Source organism: Zalophus californianus, chromosome 1, assembly GCF_009762305.2.
Source record: "Zalophus californianus isolate mZalCal1 chromosome 1, mZalCal1.pri.v2, whole genome shotgun sequence".
NCBI lineage: Eukaryota > Metazoa > Chordata > Mammalia > Carnivora > Otariidae > Zalophus > Zalophus californianus.
Window position 1 is genome coordinate 87,280,345 of NC_045595.1, and position 18,133 is coordinate 87,298,477.

Sequence of the window (18,133 nt, forward strand, 5' to 3'; positions counted from 1 at the left end):
TTTGCTTAATGAAAGAATTTCTGGGTTGTATAATAGATATGACATGGAATCAATCCCCACAGAATTAAGAATATTTTCAAGACAATAATCTATGACATAAAGTAGACCAGGATATGGGTCTGAGACTGGAGGTTTAAATATAGTATTAGTGAAGTATTTCTGGACTGGGGAAAGAAACATCGTAGAGGATGCAGACTTGCAGCAGACCCTAAAAGATAAGAAAGACTTTGGCAAGCAGAGAGGAGGCATGGAGGATTTCAGGGAGAAGAAATTATGTGAAGGAAAGCACAGGGTTGGAAAATCCTGGGTGTGGGTATTTGGGGGAAAAAAATGATCCTTTCTCATAGGGACATAAAAAATGTCTGTGGTCACTCGCTTTATTAAGTAGCCAGTACAGTGCTGTTTACAATTTTTTTAATGGAGTGTCTGAACACAGCCAGACTTGGGAGGATTTTGAATAGGCTACTCAGTGTAGAGATATTTTGAAGGCAGAGGGATTGGCAGCTAGGAGACAAGTGGGTATGTTCTAACAGTCTCTAAGACAAGCAGCGATCGATGACTTAACAGGGTGAGGATAGGAGGGGCTCATGATGATTCTGGAGGACTCTTCTAGTAGGGAACTAAGGTAGAGAGAAGAGGGCTACATGACTTGTGGACTTCTGGCATGAGTGTAATACCATCCCAGAAGCAGGAAAGTCATGAGAAAGAGTGGTGTTGGAATGAAGGGAACCACTTGTTTGGGGGAATAGAGGAAAGCGTTTAGGGCTGGTTGGAGATGCAGTTTCAGAGGCATTTGGAGTTTTAAAAAGACTCTTGGTGGGGTCTGTTTGTGAGAAGGGTAAGAGGAGACAGTGAATTATTAGAAAAGAGGGGAAAGAAACAAATGCATACTGGATGCTGAGAAGAAGAGTTGAGGAATGAGAGGTCAAATGTATCAGCTGGTGCAGAACAGGTAAGGAAGCGGGAATGAAGAAGCCATTGCCTCTGGTGGCTAAGATGCTCCAAAGAATATTTTCAAAAATGTAGCACTTGAGAGGGGAAGAAAGAAAGGGAGACAGCCTACAAAGGACTAAGTAATGTGTTGGCGAGAAAGAAATGGATTCAGGGCTATAAACTCTTCTTTGAAGAAGCTAGGCTTGGGGAGGACATTAACTGCCAGGCTAGGACAGACTGAAGCTGGGTATTTGTTTTCAATGATAGGATGGACTGTATAGTATATGAGCAGAGAAGACAAAAACAGAAAGAAGAAGGTTGAAGACGTCAGAGTAGATAATTAATGGAGAAGCTTCTTGACACAGAGGATGAGAATGAGGGACTAGCTTTGTAATGAAGATCTGCTAAGAAGGACTGAAATGATGGAGGCCTGCAGTTGAGTTGCAAGGACCATTGACTGGAGGGTGAAATGAGATACGTGGAAAACAGGGATAATCAACTCCAACAAGAAAGGATTCCTAGAGCATACTCTTTAGCAATAAGTAGTCTGAAAAGGAAGGTTTGGAACATAGACAATTGCTACCTTCTTGTCCTCAAGAAGGCTGCAGGAGAAGTGGTGTCACTGATGAGAACCAAATTTATCTTATAGTGAGGAAGGATGTATGTGTGCAGATGTCATGGATGCATAGAGAAGGTTTGCTTATGAAATGAAAGCACTCCAAAGGGTGTGACAGAAAGAATCGGGAGAGAGGTAGGCAGGCACGGAGGGCTCCTAGGGCCAATTATAGGTGAGAGTGTAGAAGGAGATAGGTAGGAGCAGGGTAGTTGTGCCAAAAAGATCATTATTAATAAGAGGGACTTTCAAAGGGGAAGGGGCAAGAATTTGGAAATAAGTACCCTCAAAGCAAGCCCAAATCCTTTGGAAAGTCCCAAGATACATTGAGTCCTCAAGATTCGTTGTTAACTGAGATGAGCCCCCAAACACTTATTCCTACCTTATTCCAATAAGCTCAAGTTCCCAGGAAGGCAAGCAACTCAGCAATTAATCCTGGGCTCAATGCCTGGTTGTACCAATAACAAAGTGACCCTGGACGTGCCATATGGCTTCTCTTGTTTCCTTACCTTAATGCAGATGTTCTCACATTTCACTGTGTATAAGATCCAGCTGAGAAGCTTATCTTAAGAAGGCATATTCTTGGGCTCCATTACCAGATTCTATACCAGTGGGGGCCAGGAATTTTCTTTGCGTGTGGACCTGAGGTAATCATGAGGCAGGTGGCCTCCAGAGCATACTTTGAGAGCCACTACCCTGAAAGAAAGATATCAGGGAAGGTGATCTTCTGCTTCCCGTCTGTGGAACCCTATTCTATTTTACTCTCAGAGTTCAATGCTGGTGGACATTTCTCCATTTGCACTTTTCACATTTAACTGGGTTGCCCTTCTATCCTTAAAAATGAGTTAACATTCCCACTCCTTAAGTATGGGCTGCACACACTTCCACACTCCTTCTTCCAAAGAGTACATTATGGGAAGGGCGGTGGGGGGAATAACTAGACAGTGGAGAAACTTGACCAACACTACCTCAGCCAAATGGTCAAGGTGAACATCAAAAATGATAGCCATGTTGATAGTATGTTCTCTTGACATGTGCTGAGAATGGCACTTTACCTCTGTGGTCTTTACTCCCAAAACCCATAAAACCCAACTTAGTCATGAGAAAAACCCCAAACGAGGGACATCTTACAGAATATCTGAGTGGTACTCCTCACAACTGTCAAGGTCATCAAAAACAAGGAAAATCTGATAAACCGTGTCACAGTCTAAAAGGGCTTAAGGAGACATGATATGGTATCCTGGATAGGACCCTGGAACAGAAAAGGGATATTAGATAAAAACTGAAAAAAAAATCTGAATAAAGTATGAGCTTTAGTTAATAATATTGAATGCATATTCATGTATGCATTGTGATAAATGTGCCCTACTAATGTAACTAATACAATGTTAACAATAGGGGAAGCTAGATGTTGAGTGTATAGGAACTCTCTGTACTACTTTAAAATTTCTATAAATCTAAAATCTAAAATTTTAAGGTTTTATTTTTTTTTTTTAAAGGAGTTAACCTTCTTTTCTAAAGCTGTGTTAACTTTAACTTTCCCAAGTAGCTGAACTTGACTCAACGTAATACTGAGATTGATTTATAACCCACGGTAGACGTTCTACTAGTCAGAAGTCAGAAACTATTGCCATGGATGTCGTGCTACCTTGGTTATCTTGATTAGCATTTCAAACTAGATTAGTAAGTCTGTTGTTTTGGGGACAGCCAGATGATTTGATGGATCATCTTGGAAACATTTTGTTAATTTTTTTAAATAGTACAGAGTTTCCTCTTTGACTCATGGAAGACATTTCCAAGGGTGTGGTTCATGGCACTGAGCTGCCAAGATGGCAGCTTGCACTAAACAATGCATCAGACTTGCTGGGGCTTCAGTCATCAATGGAGGAGACCTCACTGGCCAACAACAACAATTCCTTGCATTACTTATACAACTCGCAGTCATGACGACAAATCTATTGTCACTGTGTGTGATACACATGGATGCACCTAACTGTTGTCTTAGTACCATCACTTTCAGTTTCCTTTACAAAAGAAAAAAAGCAACAACAACAAATTAATGAGGACATGTTTCATTGTTCTGTTTGACAGGGAGAACCTGGAGATTTGGGAGAAAAAGGAGCTATTGGCCTCCCGGGTCCTCGAGGCTTGCCGGTTTGTGTTGGATCACTACTTTTGACCTGGCCCTTGGAATCTTTTAGTTCAGCAGATATCCCATGTGCATTAAAGATACCACCCCAGTCTAGCCTGATAGCTTTCTGGAAATTGAGATATTATCCTCAACTTGGATTAGTTCCTTGGCCAAACTTCCTAAGATGACAACTTCCCAGGTACAAAACATCCTGACAGGGATGCTTTTGAAGCCAAATGATAAATTGGACAAAACTTGTCTTTAGCATCCCCATAACCCTTCTTCCATTCTTTCCTCCCATCAGAACCTATTCATCAGAAACCCAGCCCACACTCCCCCAGTGCTCAGGACTTCTCACAAAGAGCTTCTGCGAGAATCTGACAGTAGCCACTGCATTTAGGAGGTCTTATTCTCATCTAGAAAACTGAAAGCGGATTAGAGCTAAGGTATTAAAATACAGGCGTCAAACAGAAGAGCTAACACTACTGCCTCTTTTTATTGAGATTACTGTATGCCTGAAATCTTCCCATTCAGTCTTCATAATAACACCATGAGTAGTGATCATTTTTAGTCCCATTTTACAGATGATACAAGTAAGCCTCAGGGACAGTGCACTGTCTATATCTGTCACTGAGAGTTGCCTTCAGTGCCATTATCACCAAATGTTAGTGGCCAGCCCCAGAGTGAGAGTCCTGCTTCCTACTTTCTCCTAATCAAACCAAAAAACTGGGTGTTTTGTTCTTGTGTGGTAAGCCTGTCTCTAATTTGTAGTCTGGGATATTTGTAATTAATGCCTTTGTTTACAGGGTGGTGATGGCAATCCAGGTTATGGTAGCATTGGAAGTAAAGGAGCAAAGGTAAGACACATTGACTGGAAGCTAGGCATTTCCATTTATTTTTTGTTGCTTGTTTGGGGTTTGCTGGTCTTTTTTTTTTTTTTGCCATATTTAAGAGGGAAAAAGGCAGTGAATAGGGCAGTCTTGGACATTTAGAGATAGATTTTGATAATTTATTTGTTGATATCCTTTGGAGAATGTGGTAAAAGAAAAAACAATTTGATGGCTTAAGGTGCAGGCAACAACTGAAACTTGAAAATTAATTTTCTGTTCCTTTGCAAAGATGTGCAGCCAGGGCCTGACTTGTTCCAGCCGGAACAGTGCATCCAATCTTAGCAGCTCTGTGCTCGGATTTACTTAGGGATGCATTGCAAAGTTTGTTCTCTTCTTAATATGTTTAACCATTAGGAAGAGGTTTTACAGGGTTTTTCTAAATGCATTGGGCCAAGCAATAACTCAAAAATAAAAACTTTTAACTTCATTTCAGAATTATAACTTTATATTTTGAATACTTAAGTGTCTGGAAGTAAGATAGATAAATTTACAAAACCAGTGATTCCTATATACTAACAGTTACCACTTAGAAACCATAATAACAATACCCACAAAAAACATAATAGAGTTAAGAATATCCTTTCTGCAAAATGTTTGAGACCTGGGACAAAAAAAAAATGACTGAAATATAAAACTTCACTAAATGAAGACATCCAAATTCTTGTTGGAAAGTCTAAAACATTATAAAGGATCAATTTAATTCCAAGTGAAATCCCACTAGGAATGATGCAAGAGGCCGTCTGGAAGGATAAACAAACCCCAAAAAGCTAAAATTTTTTTGAAAAAAGAAATCGCTAATGAATGAGACATTTCCAGTGAAATTTCTCTTTGGAATAGAGAATGAATTGAAAACAATCTCAGTATCTGATAAAGGGAAATATTAAGTAGCTTATAGCACTGGAATATTAGCCACTCTTTAAAATGACTTTTTATGAAGTTTATACTCATGTAAAGAAATTATGTGACACTATCAAGTAAAAAATCAGGATATAAAAAAAAATCAAGAGTATTTTTCCCAATTATGCTAAAAATGCATTTTGAAGAGCTTAAAGAAAATATGACAAAACATTTATAATGGTTCTGGGTAGTGAGATTTTAGATGATTTTTCTTCTTTCTATTCTTTTGTATTTTATATATGTTTGAGGAGATATTACTTGTAATAGAAACTAAACTTTATTTTAAATAAAATTTTTTTCATCAAATGGGGAGATTGTCAGATGTCTTCAATTATAGTCTGTGGACTAACTAGGGTAAGCAGAGGACTAGAAAGCCAGTGATCAAGTTTAGGTTCTAGGCTTCTCACCCGTCTCCACTGAAATACGTGTTAAGACTGTTTCAGAAACACTTTTCCATCTAGCCAGCTATCGTGTCAAGTGCCTTCAGTAGAAGAAGAGCTGATTTATATAAATCCTGAGATGTGCACATTTATCCATTTATCTAGGTTGTCATGATATTTTGGTGTAAATAGCTTAATTTAGAAATTGGAGCTAGTTTCTCAAATTGTGCTGTACAGTTTCATTTTCAGTTGATTTGGCCCTTTCTTGATTCAGATATACTAAAACCAAATAAGGCAGCAGGTAAAATTAAAGTCAGCACGAACCTACCTTGGTGATGTGTGCATATATTAATTTTCCATACTGTCAATTATAGGGGCAAGAAGGATTTCCTGGAGAAAGTGGACCTAAGGTACTGTGTACTTCATATTAAGCAGAGATCAATCAGAAATACTCCTGAGGCTATGAAATGTATCATAGGACAATAGAAGAATAATTATAAATGAATAAAAAGAACCTTCAGGGGCTCCTGGGTGGCTCAATCAGTTAGGCATCCAACTCTTGATCTCGGCTTAGGTCATGATCTTGAGGTTGTGAGATCAAGCCCAACATCGGGCTCTACACTCAGTGTGGGATTCTCTCTCTCCCTCTGCTCCCACCCCTCCTCACTTGCATGCACATGTTCTCTCTCTCTCTTAAAAAAAAAGAAAAGAAAAAAAGAAAAAGAGAAAAGAAACCTTTATGAGGAAAATGGGGGAAGAAAGAAGCAGGCTTTTTAAAAAATTTCACTTCTAGTTTTTAAATTCATAAGTAAAGGAAGAAATCTTATTTTTCTTCTCACATGGACTCCTTCTCCTCTCTCATTTGTATTTTCTTCTTTGCTCAAAGGAAAGTAAAATGTAAGGAAAACCAAAATCTGAATTCTTCACCTGGCTCAGTTTTTCCAGTGTGATTATAAGTCACCTTCCAATAATACATTAGTAATGATGCCTTCTACTAATGCCTTCACTTTTACTAGAAATATTTACTGAGTTCAGTAAATGGCAGGTCCTGTGATAGGATCAGGTGACAAAATAAAGAGCTGTGTTCATGTCTCGGAGGAGGCTGTGTTGTGGCTGGAGAGAGGGAGACAGAGGTCAAACAGTGAGGCTGCAGCGTACTGTGCAGAGAGCCATAAAAATGAAGGGAGAGGGGAGAGGAGGGAAGAGGCTTCAAAGATGACTTTGAAGATTAAAATGTGTATGAAAAATGTCTTCATGTTGGACTAAGTTTAAAAACAAAATTGAGATATAGCTCTTTGATTTTAATTATCATTGTATTTTTCTGAACTTATTTAGGGTGAGACTGGGGACCCTGGGGGTCCAGGAGAAACTGGGCCCAAGGGAGCTAGAGGCAAGATGGTAAGCTTCTTAGATTCTAATGCCTTACCACCTCTGCTACTTTGGGAAGTCCTTTTCATGCTTTTAAATTCATTTGAGCTGTCACTTGTTCCCCCAAGACTTGAAAAATGTGTGTGTGTGTGTGTGTGTGTGTGTGTGTGTGTGTGTGTGTGTGTGTATTCTTAAAGGCAAACCTGGGGAAGGGAGATGGATATATGACTCATCCTCCAACACCAGCAAGAAGGCAAAGTAGTGTTTGCTTTTAGTGAACAAGTTCACCTGTTCTGGCTGCCAATGTACCGTTCTTTTTTTTTTTTTTTTTTTTTAAGATTTTATTTATTTATTTGACAGAGAGAGACATGAGCGAGAGAGGGAACACAAGCAGGGGGAGTGGGAGAGGGAGAAGCAGGCTTCCTGCGGAGCAGGGAGCCCGATGTGGGACTCGATCCCAGGACCCTGGGACCATGACCTGAGCCGAAGGCAGACGCTTAACGACTGAGCCACCCAGGCGCCCTGCCAATGTACCATTCTTAACTCTGGAAATAGGATTTTGTTTTAGGAATCCTTGTGGTCAAAAACAGTTTTGCACTGGCAAAATATGGTTAGTTTAATCCCGTCTCCTTGGCAGATTTAGTGCAGCCTAATGCCCCCCTGGCATCTTGTTCTTCACTATTAAGGTTTTGTTAAACTACTTTTAATGAGGTATACCCTAAAAGGTCGTCTTCCCATTTAGCTTAAGAGAGTATGTTTTAATTTTTATGAGAAAGTTTCCATTTATGACTGAATATGTCCTTGTTATTCCATGGAAGGGCTTGGAAATTTCCTAAAGCTTTGGATCACTCAGAATGAACGCAAGTGTCCAGTATAGCTCATAGACATCAGCATATTTGGGTTCCAGTGGGTTAAGAATGGATTTTTGCATTTGTTGACTCTATATTTACACTGTGTATAAATGACCTGGCTGCTTTGTGAAAGAGACATTCTTCTACTAATTGCCTCTCGATAAATTTGTTTCTTTTCTTCAGCACAGCTCTATTGGGTAAACTGATCTTAACACCATGTTAACTAGCAGGAAAAGAAAAAACAAAGTGATTTAACTTGATACTTGAGGTGGTTTTCCAGTTTTGTCATTGTACTGAATTCTATTCTGATCTGATTTTTTATCAAGTATAACAAGAACTTTATGTACAGAGATTGTTGTTTTTCCTAGCTCATTGTTTAATTGCCCGCTCTTCTAAGGGATCCTGTAGCAGCTTCTTTGCCCTCCTATGTGTTCATTCTCTTTTGCATTACACTTGACTGTTTCCACCTCTATGACTCTCTTTCCAGGGCTTTTAAAATTTTATTGAATATAGTTGATATACAAGATTAATTTCAGGTGTACAACATAGTGATTCAACGGTTATATAGATTACAAAATGCTCACCACGATGTGTAGTCACCGTCTGTCACCATATAATATTATTATAATAATACTGACTATATTCCCTATGCTGTACTTTTCATCTCTGTGACTTATTTATTTTATAACTGGAAGTTTGTACCTCTTAATCCCCTTCACCCATTTCACCCATTCCTCCACCCACCAGCCCTCTGGCAACAACCAGTTTGTCCTCTGTATTTATGAGTCTGTTTCTATTTTTGTTGTTTTTCTGTTCTGTTCTGGTTTTTTCTTTATTCTTTTGTGTTGTTTTTTTAGATTCCACATATAAATGAAATCATATGGTATTTGTCTTTCTCTGACATATTTCACTTGGCATAATACCGTCTAGGTCCATCCATATTGTCACAAATGGCAAAATTTTATTCTTTTTTATGGTTGAATGATATTCCATTGTGTGTGTGTATATACATATATATGTATGTGTGTGTGTGTATATCCATTCTTTACCCACTCATCTATTGCTTCCATATCTTAGATATTGTAAATAATACTGCAGTAAACATAGGGGTGCAGGTCTCTTCTCAAATTACTGTTTTTTGTTTTCTTTGGGTGAACACCCAGAAGTGGAATTACTGAGTCATATTGTGTTTCTATTTTTATTTTTAATTTTTTGAGGAACCTCCATACTGTTTTCCATACTGGCTGCAACAATTTGCATTTCTGCCAGCAGTGTACCAGGGTTTCCTTTTCTCCATACCCTTGACAACACTTGTTATTTCTTATCTTTTTGATACCAGTCATTCTGACTGGTAAGGTAATATCTCACTGTAGTTTTGATTTGCATTTTCCTGATGATTAGTGATGTTAAGCATCTTTTCATGTGTCTGTTGGCCATCTGTACAGCTTCGGAGAAATGTCTGTTCAAGTCCTCTGCCCATTTTTTGATCAGATTTTTGTATGTGTGTGTGTGTGTGTGTTGTATGGGTTCTTTATATATTTTGGATATTAACCCTTTATTGGATATACCATTTGCAAATATCTTCTTTCATTCAGTAGGTTGCCTTTTCATTTTGTTGCAGGTTTCCTTCATTGCACAAATGCTTTTTAGTTTGATAGTAGTCCCAATTATTTATTTTTGCTTTTGTTTCCCTTACAGACAGATCCAGAAGATTAGTGCTTATGTTTTCTTTTAGGAGTTTTATGATTTCAAGTCTTACATTTAGGTCCTTAATCCATTTTGAGTTTGTGTATGGTATAAGACATTGGTCCAGTGTCATTCTTTGCATGTATCTTTCCAGTTTTCCCAGCACCATTTGTTGAAGAGACTGTCTTTTCCCCCATTGTATATACCTGCCTCTTTGGTCATCGATTAATTGACCATATAAGCATAGGTTTATTTCTGGGTTTTCCATTCTGTTCCGTTGAGCTATGTGTCTATTTTTGTGCCAATACCATATTGTTTTGATTACTACAGCTTTGTGGTATATCTTGAAATCTGACATTGTGATACCTCCAACTTTGTTTTTCTTTCTCAAAGTTGCTTTGCTACTCAGGGTCTTTTATGGTTCCATACAAATTTTGGGATTACTTGTTCTAGTTCTGTGAAAAATACCACTGGTATTTTGATAGGGATTGCACTGAAATGTGTAGATTGCTTTGGGTAGTATGGACATTTTAACATTCTAATTCTTCCAATCCATGAGCATAGGATATCTTTCTACTCTCTTGTGTCATCTTCAGTTTCATCCATCAATGTCATATAATTTTCATAGTATAGGTCTTTCACCTCCTTGGTTAAATGTCTTCCTGGGCATTTTATTCTTTTTGATGCAATTGTAAGTGGGATTGTTTTCTTAATTTCTCTTTCTGCTACCTTGTTATTAATGTATAGAAAAGCAAGAAATTTCTTATATTAATTTTGTATCCTGTGACTTTACTGAATTCCTTAATCTAATGATTTTCTGATGGAGTTGTTAGGGTTTTCAATATTTAATATTGTGTCATCTGCAAATAATGGCAGTTTTAATTCTTCCTTACCAATTTGGATGTCTTTTATTACTTGTCTGATTGCTGCAGCTCAGATTTCCAGGACTATGTTGAATAAAGGTGGTGAGAGTGGACATCCTTGTATTGTTCCTGATCTTAGAGGAAATGCTTTTTTTTTTTTTTACCATTGAGTATGTTGTTAGCTGTGGATTTTTTATATGTGGCTTTTGTTAGGTTGAGGTATATTCCCTCTAAACTCATTTTGTTGAGTTTTTGTCATAAATGGATGCTGAATTTTGTCATATGATTTTATTCATTTGTTAATGTGTTGGTATCATGTTGTTTTATTTGTGGGTATTGAACTAGTCTTGTACCCTGGAACAAATCCCACTTGATTGTGGTGGATGAGTATTGTTGAATTAGGTTTGCTAATATTTTTTTGAGAATTTTTGCATCTATATTTATCAGGGGTATTGGCCTGTAATTTTCTTTGTTTGTAGTGGTTTTGGTTTTTTTTTCCAGTTTTGGTATTAAGGTAATGCTGCCCTCATAGAATGAATTTGGAAGTTTTCCTTTCTCTTCTCTTTTTTGGAGTAGTTTGAGAAGAATAGGTATTAATTCTTCCTTAAACATTTGGTAGAATTCACCTGTGAAGCCACCTGGTCCTGGATATTTGTGGGGTTTTTTTGGAGTTTTTCAGTTTCATTACTGGTCATTGGTCTGTTCAGATTTTCTTTTTTGATTCAGTCCTGGAAACAATGTTTCTAGGAATTTATCCATTTCTTCTAGGTTGTCCAATTTGTTGGCATATAGTTTTTCAGATTAGTCTCTTATGATCCTTTGTACCTCTGTAGTGTCAGTTGTATCTTCTCTCATATTTCTAATTTGAGTTTTTTTTCTTGATGAGTCTGGTTAAGGTTTATCAATATTGTTTAGCTTTTCAAAGAACCAGCTCCTAGTTTCATTAATGTTTCCTATAGATTTTTTAGGCTCTATTTCATTTATTTCTGCTTTGCTCTTTATAATTTCCTTCCTTCTAACTTTGGACTTGCTTTGTTCTTTTTTTTTTTTCCTTGCTCTCTAAGGTGTTAGATTATTTATTTGAGATTTTTCTCTTTTATTGAGGTAGGCCTGTATTGTTACAAACTTCCCCCTTAGAACTGCTTTTACTGCATCCCCAAGATTTTGAATCGTTGTGTTTCAATTTTCATTTGTCTCCAGGTATTTTTTTATTTCCGCTTTGATTTCTTCATTGACCCACTGGCTGTTTAATAGCATGTTGTTTAGCCTCTGTGTATTTGTGGTTTTTTCCAGTTTTCTTTGTGATTGATTTCTAGTTTCATCCCATTGTGGGTGGGAAAGATGCTTGATATAATTTCAGTTTTCTTAAATTTATTGATATTTGTTTTGTAGCCTAATGTAATCTATCCTGGAGAATGTTCATAGCACTGTAGCTCATAGCATCAGGGGTGGGGTTTCCATGGTTACTGTGTCTCCATCTCTCCTGCCATTCTCTTTGTGGTCCCTTTATCCTTTGTTGTGCAGAAGCTGTTCAGTCAGCCCTCAGTTCTTTTTCAGGAGGAATTACTCTCTAGGTAGTCATAGATTCAGTGTGTCCTTGGGAGGAGGTGAGTTTAGGGTCTAACTATGACACCATCTGAGACACCTCTTGCCTATGTGGTCATTATTTATTGGGTTTTTAGGGATACAAAATAATAAAACTGCTCTTTCCCTCCATCCTGCTTCTAAGAGGACTGCATCTCAGCTATAATTCTTTTCCTCATGCATGTTTTTGGATGACTGTCCTTTAACATTGGTGGCTCAGTTGGTTAAGCGACTGTCTTCGGCTCAGGTCATGATCCTGGAGTCCCGGGATCGAGTCCCGCATCGGGCTCCCTGCTCAGCAGGGTGTCTGCTTCTCCCTTGGACCCTCCCCCCTCTCATGCTCTCTCTTCTTTATCTCATTCTCTCTCAAATAAATAAATAAAATCTTTAAAAAAAATAAACATTATGATTTCAAAATAATGACTGATATAATTAGAAAGATAATTGGAAAAGACTTTCAAATTAATCCACATGTTATCTGCATTGAAATATCTCTGAATCCTTTCCCTTGGCTTGTTAATGAAGTACTTTACTCTTGAACATTGGAAGCATGCTAACAAGTTCACAGCTGTTCGTTGGGTTCTTGGCCCCCAATGCCACATTAATCATTTTTATAAAACAATGAACCAGTGGGAAGATGTGAACTTTTTCTTTTGGCCTTTGATTACTTGAATTTCTTTTTTCCCCACAATTAAACACTGTTTGTACCTTATTATTTCACCTTCCAAGCTGCTTTTCCCCTATCTATGTAAATATTTCTGAGTTTGAAGTTGAAATTTAGACACTGAAAACTTCCAGGTTTTCCTTCTGAAAGAGCTGAAGTTTCTATTGGTAGAAGCTTCTATTGATAAAGTTTTACCTTCAATTTTGAGTGCTTCAGTTTTCTTGGAATGATTACATTTTTAGTTTGTTTTTTAAATTTTCACCTTGTTTTTTCCTCCCAACTGAAGGATTTTTTTAATTTGTCATGATTTTTAACCTTATTCTGTGTGTGTGTGTGTGTGTGTGTGTGTATTTACCAGTTTTACAGATGCACATATTTTAAAGCAGGATATCTTCATCTCAGCACTATTAATATTTTGGGCTGGGTAATTCTTAGTTGTGGGGGCTGTCCTGTGCATTGTAGGATGTTTAGTAACTTCCCTGGCCTCTACCCACTAGATGTCAGTGGCACAGCCCTTCTCCACCCTTCCCCATTATGATAGCCAAAAATGTCTCCAGACATTGTCAGATCTCCCCTTGGGGGAGGTGGGGAGGCACAAAATTCTCCCTAGTTGAGAATCACTGATTTAAAGAGTCAAGTAATTTCACAAGGTTTCATATGAGAGGGGGAAAAAAAAAGGCAATCCCCTCTGCCCCTTATCTCTTTCTTCTCTCCTATTTCTCAGGTTGTCTTTTTGCTCTACTTTTCTGGGAGATTTCTTTTTTTTTAATATTTATTTTTTTAATTTTTTTTATTATGTTAGTGACCATACAGTACATCATTGACAAGGCAAAAAAACAACAAATGTTGGAGAGGTTGTGGAGAAAGGGGAACCCTCTTACACTGTTGGGGGGAATGCAAGTTTATATAGCTCCTTTGGAAAACAGTGTGGAGGTTCCTCAAAAAGTTAAAAATAGAGCTACCTTATGACCTAGGAATTACACTACTGGGCATTTACCCCAAAGATACAGATGTAATGAAAAGAAGGGCCACATGCAACCCCCAATGTTCACAGCAGCAATGTCCACAATAGCCAAATTGTGGAAGGAGCCGAGATGCCCTTCAACAGATGAATGGATAAAGATGTGGTCCATATATACAATGGAATATTACTCAGCCATCAGAAAGGATGAATACCCAACTTTTGCATCGACATGGATGGGACTGGAGGAGATTATGCTAAGTGAAATAAGTCAAGCAGGGAAAGTCAATTATCATCTGGTTTCACTTATTTGTGGCACATAAGGAAGAGCAAGGAGGACATTAGGAGAAGGAAGGGGAAAATGAAGGGGAAGGAATCAGAAGGGGAGATGAAACATGAGAGACCATGGACTCTGGGAAAAAAACTGAGGGTTTTTCTGGGAGATTTCTTTGACTATTTCATAATGCTTCTCTCATGATTTAATTTTAAAGAGCTTGTTTTTATTCTCCAAATATTTTTTATACTGTCCTGTCTTGTTTCATGGTTGAAAAATCTTCTCTTAGCTTTCTGAGGATATATATTAGTATTTTTACAGTCTTCTTTGTCCAACATAGTCTTTTTCCTGTAGTTTTTTTTTTTTTTCTGTATTGATCTCTATTTCCAGCATGTCTGGAGAATGGACTAACTCTTCCTATTTAAGAATTAAAGACAAAAAGGCTAATTGGAAGCCCCAAAGACATTGGTAAAGCTAATCAACTACAAGTTTTACTGAAGAGTGATATGGCTGAATTCTTTACTTAGCGGATCTCTGATATCTGTGTCTTTAGGTCTTCCTTCTTTGGTCAGATTCCCCTGAGAAGATTATTTCAATTTCCTGCCTGAGGATGAAGGTCCGGCTGTAGTTTTCATGAAACCACAAGGAAAAGAAACCCCCTGAGGGGTCTCCTGTCTATTTCACATATCTTCATTGGATCACCCTGTTTTCAGGAGGGTACCATGGGCCCTCAACTCTGCCTGGAGTTCCCTGGTGCAGATCCCTCAGCTTTACTTCTGTCTGTTTTGGAGTGGAAAAAGGGATAGTCATCCAATTGCAGTGAATGGAGAGATTGGAGAATTCCTAAAGTGATTTTCAACCAGTCCTCCTTATTTAGCCCCTCCCCTTCACCTCCTCTTTTGGAGGTACCTGGTGCTGCCAATTCTTGAGGCTTCTGGGAATGGATTCTTGGCTTTCCCTGCTACTGGCTTAGGATACAGCTTTATCAGATCTGCTAAGTCATTTAACAAATATACATCTGCTTTCTAGCCTCTGGAGGTTTGTGGCTATTGTCTTCTTTCTCATTCTCCCCATTTTTTTTTTTTTTTGGCCTTTTAAAAAAAATCTACTTACTATCAATTTAATGACATTGAGAGGGAGCAGAAGTCAATGCATATGTTCAGTCTGCCATTTTTTTTTCCTGGGAGGTTAGTCTATATCTCCTAAAGAAAATATGACCAGTGAGGTTTTTTTTTCACTCAACTCAGCACACTGTAGAATACCCGAATACCCAAAGGACATCCACAGTTATTCCCTGTCTCATAGGTAATGCTTGTACAAATTAAAGCTTGCTCACTCTGTCAAATAAATAATAAATAAATCTTTAAAAAATAAAACCCACAAACACATACATATATGTATAAATATAATTTTAAAATAAATGAATTTTGGGGGCACCTGGGTGGCTCAGTCATTAAGCGGCTGCCTTCAGCTCAGGTCATGATCCCAGCGTCCTGGGATCGAGCCCTGCATCCAGCTCCCTGCTCTGAGGGAAGCCTGCTTCTCCCTCTCCCACTCCCCCTGCTTGTGTTCCCTCTCTCGCTGTATCTCTCTCTCTCTCTCAAATAAATGAATAAATAAATCTTTAAATAAATAAATTAACTAATTAATTAATTTTGCTTTGAGATATCCACTGGGCCTCCAGGAGAGATGGGATCCCCGGGGGAGCCAGGACCTCCTGGACGCAAGGTAAGTTGAAAAGTCATAAATCACACCAGATCCTTTTCTAAATAAAAAGTGCATGGAGTCTTCATTGTCCAAATGTGCATGCTTTCTGTCTTTACACTTGGTAACTATTTTCACTGTTTTTCCGCATTTATGTGCTTAGAGATATGAGGGGGAAATGATTAAATATCAGTCACCATTTCTTATGAGACAAGGGGAATTTGAGAGAGGAAATGAAAAGTATTGGACTAAAATGTGATTTCTCAATTATTGGTGAATTTTATTTGCCCAGTCCTTGTCCTCTTCCTAATTCAATAAGTAGTTAGTGAATGATGGGAGGTGAGAGGAAATTAATAAACAGGGAATAAATGATCAAAGTTGTATTCACATGGAACTTATTTTCTCCAGGAGTTTGGGTGGGACTTCACTGCATTTTTCCTTGGGTGTCTCTCTTTGAGAATAGCCAGACTCTTCCTGTTCCAAAGATGGAATTGAATGTGTGAAATTAAAACCAATTCCACTTTGTTCTTTCTATTCCCAATCCAGACAGATACACACACACACACACACACACACACACACACACACACACACCTTGTGTGTGTGTGTATATATGTATATATTCATATACATATATATATGTATATATTCATATATTCATTCATTTTTGGAAGACTATTGGGATTACCTTTCCAGATATACAGTTTGAGTTTGGTCCCTTTGTCATCCAACCAGTGATGGAAACAGAGGAAGGTTCAGTTCAGCTGCTGTTCAGTGGCCAAGGCAAAGTATGGGGTTGAGGAACTCTGTCCCTTAAGGATGGGCAGTTATAATAGATGGTTCAGCCTTATCTATATCTAAGCCATAAACCTGCTCCAAAGCTCTTCTTGCCAGTGTTAAGTATTCAGCTCCATCCTTAGATTCTGAATGACCCTTGTTGTCCACAGATGGGGCTGGAGGAGGGTGGCCTTTGGAGGTTTGTGTTCATCAAGCTTGCTAGATGAATGTTACTCTTAATTCAGCAATGAGGATCATTCTACATGTATTCTTTTTTCCCTCTAACTTAGTAAGAATAAAAACTTTAGAAAGCTTCACTTTCTGAGGTTAATGCACATTCTGGCTACTGATGAGTGTGTGCAGAGCAATGAGACTACATTTCTTTTGTTTCCTAGGGTGTGAAAGGGGCCAGAGGATTGGCTTCATTTTCTGTATGTATCTCCTGACTCCAACAGAATGCTCTGTACTCCGTTAAATTTATTTTTAGACTTGAAGACCTGGCAGTCGGTCGGTTAATTCTTTGTTTTATTTTTGAACTGCAGATGTGTGAGCTCATTCAGTATGTACGGGACCACAGCCGTAAGTATCCTGCTTAAATCGATCACCCAAGTTGTCAAAGCATTTGTAGAAGAAGAGCAGTGAAGTCTGCACTCAGAATTGAGCCAATTTACTACCCAATCTCTTAACATTAGAGATGTCACTGCATATATTTTGAGTCAACATAGACTGGTGACTATTAACTCCTTCTCTGACTGCCTTCACGTCTATTAGAACCTGTTCCAAGCACTAATTAATACTATATCTAGTGCTTTTAACCTAGGGAAAATTGAGGTATGAGGTCAGAACTCTTCTAATGGTGAAATCAATCAATGGAGAGTCACACTGAACTTTTAAAAATGATTAACATCTGACAGTAACACAGGATTGAATTCATCTGGTGTGAAAGCTAGCTGTGATAATAAGGTGTCCTGATGGGTGGGAACACTTACTTTGGTTTATTGTTTATTCTTTTCTGGAAAGGTATGCTTGATTACTTTTTGTTGGAATGATTGATTTGCTCATAAAATTACTCATTTTGCATATATATTTTTTCTCCCTCCAAATTTTTAAAGCAAAAAGGCATTTTGGTTTGGCAAATGCTCTTTTGAATTTGTTTTAAGACTCCTATAGCAGTGTCTTCTATCAAAATATATGTTAGCACCATTAAAGGAATTCCACATATAAGATGAGGGAAGAATTGACTATTTAGTGTTTATTTACAAATGTGTAATGACTTCCCAAATAAACACAATGAATGAAAAATTCCTTTGAGGTATTTTGGAGCCCATTTCTGTAGAGAGCCTTGGTCTCAAAGACACAGACTATTTAAAGCTTTGAATGCAGTGTTGACTCAACTCTAGCTTTTTGTACCATAATGGAACCACCCATGATGAAAAATCAAAATATATATGATAAGTCATGAAGGCTGGTTGCTTTGGGCTGACTTAATACAGTTCACTTTTTGACATTAGAGCCACGTGAACTATAATGACTCACAGGTAGATCCAAGTGTGATGA

General features: G+C 38.0%; 1 protein-coding gene across 1 annotated transcript in view; it reads left to right on the forward strand.

Annotated features, from left to right (window-relative positions):
• COL6A6 (collagen type VI alpha 6 chain) overlaps positions 1-18,133 on the forward strand; it is a 130,812-nt gene that overhangs the window by 80,809 nt on the left and 31,870 nt on the right. The window contains exons 25-31 of the mRNA XM_035727836.1: positions 3,638-3,700; positions 4,484-4,534; positions 6,219-6,254; positions 7,180-7,242; positions 15,761-15,823; positions 16,972-17,007; positions 17,119-17,155. Of these exons, the coding sequence (XP_035583729.1) occupies positions 3,638-3,700; positions 4,484-4,534; positions 6,219-6,254; positions 7,180-7,242; positions 15,761-15,823; positions 16,972-17,007; positions 17,119-17,155 (349 nt within the window). The remainder of the gene's footprint in view (positions 1-3,637; positions 3,701-4,483; positions 4,535-6,218; positions 6,255-7,179; positions 7,243-15,760; positions 15,824-16,971; positions 17,008-17,118; positions 17,156-18,133) is intronic.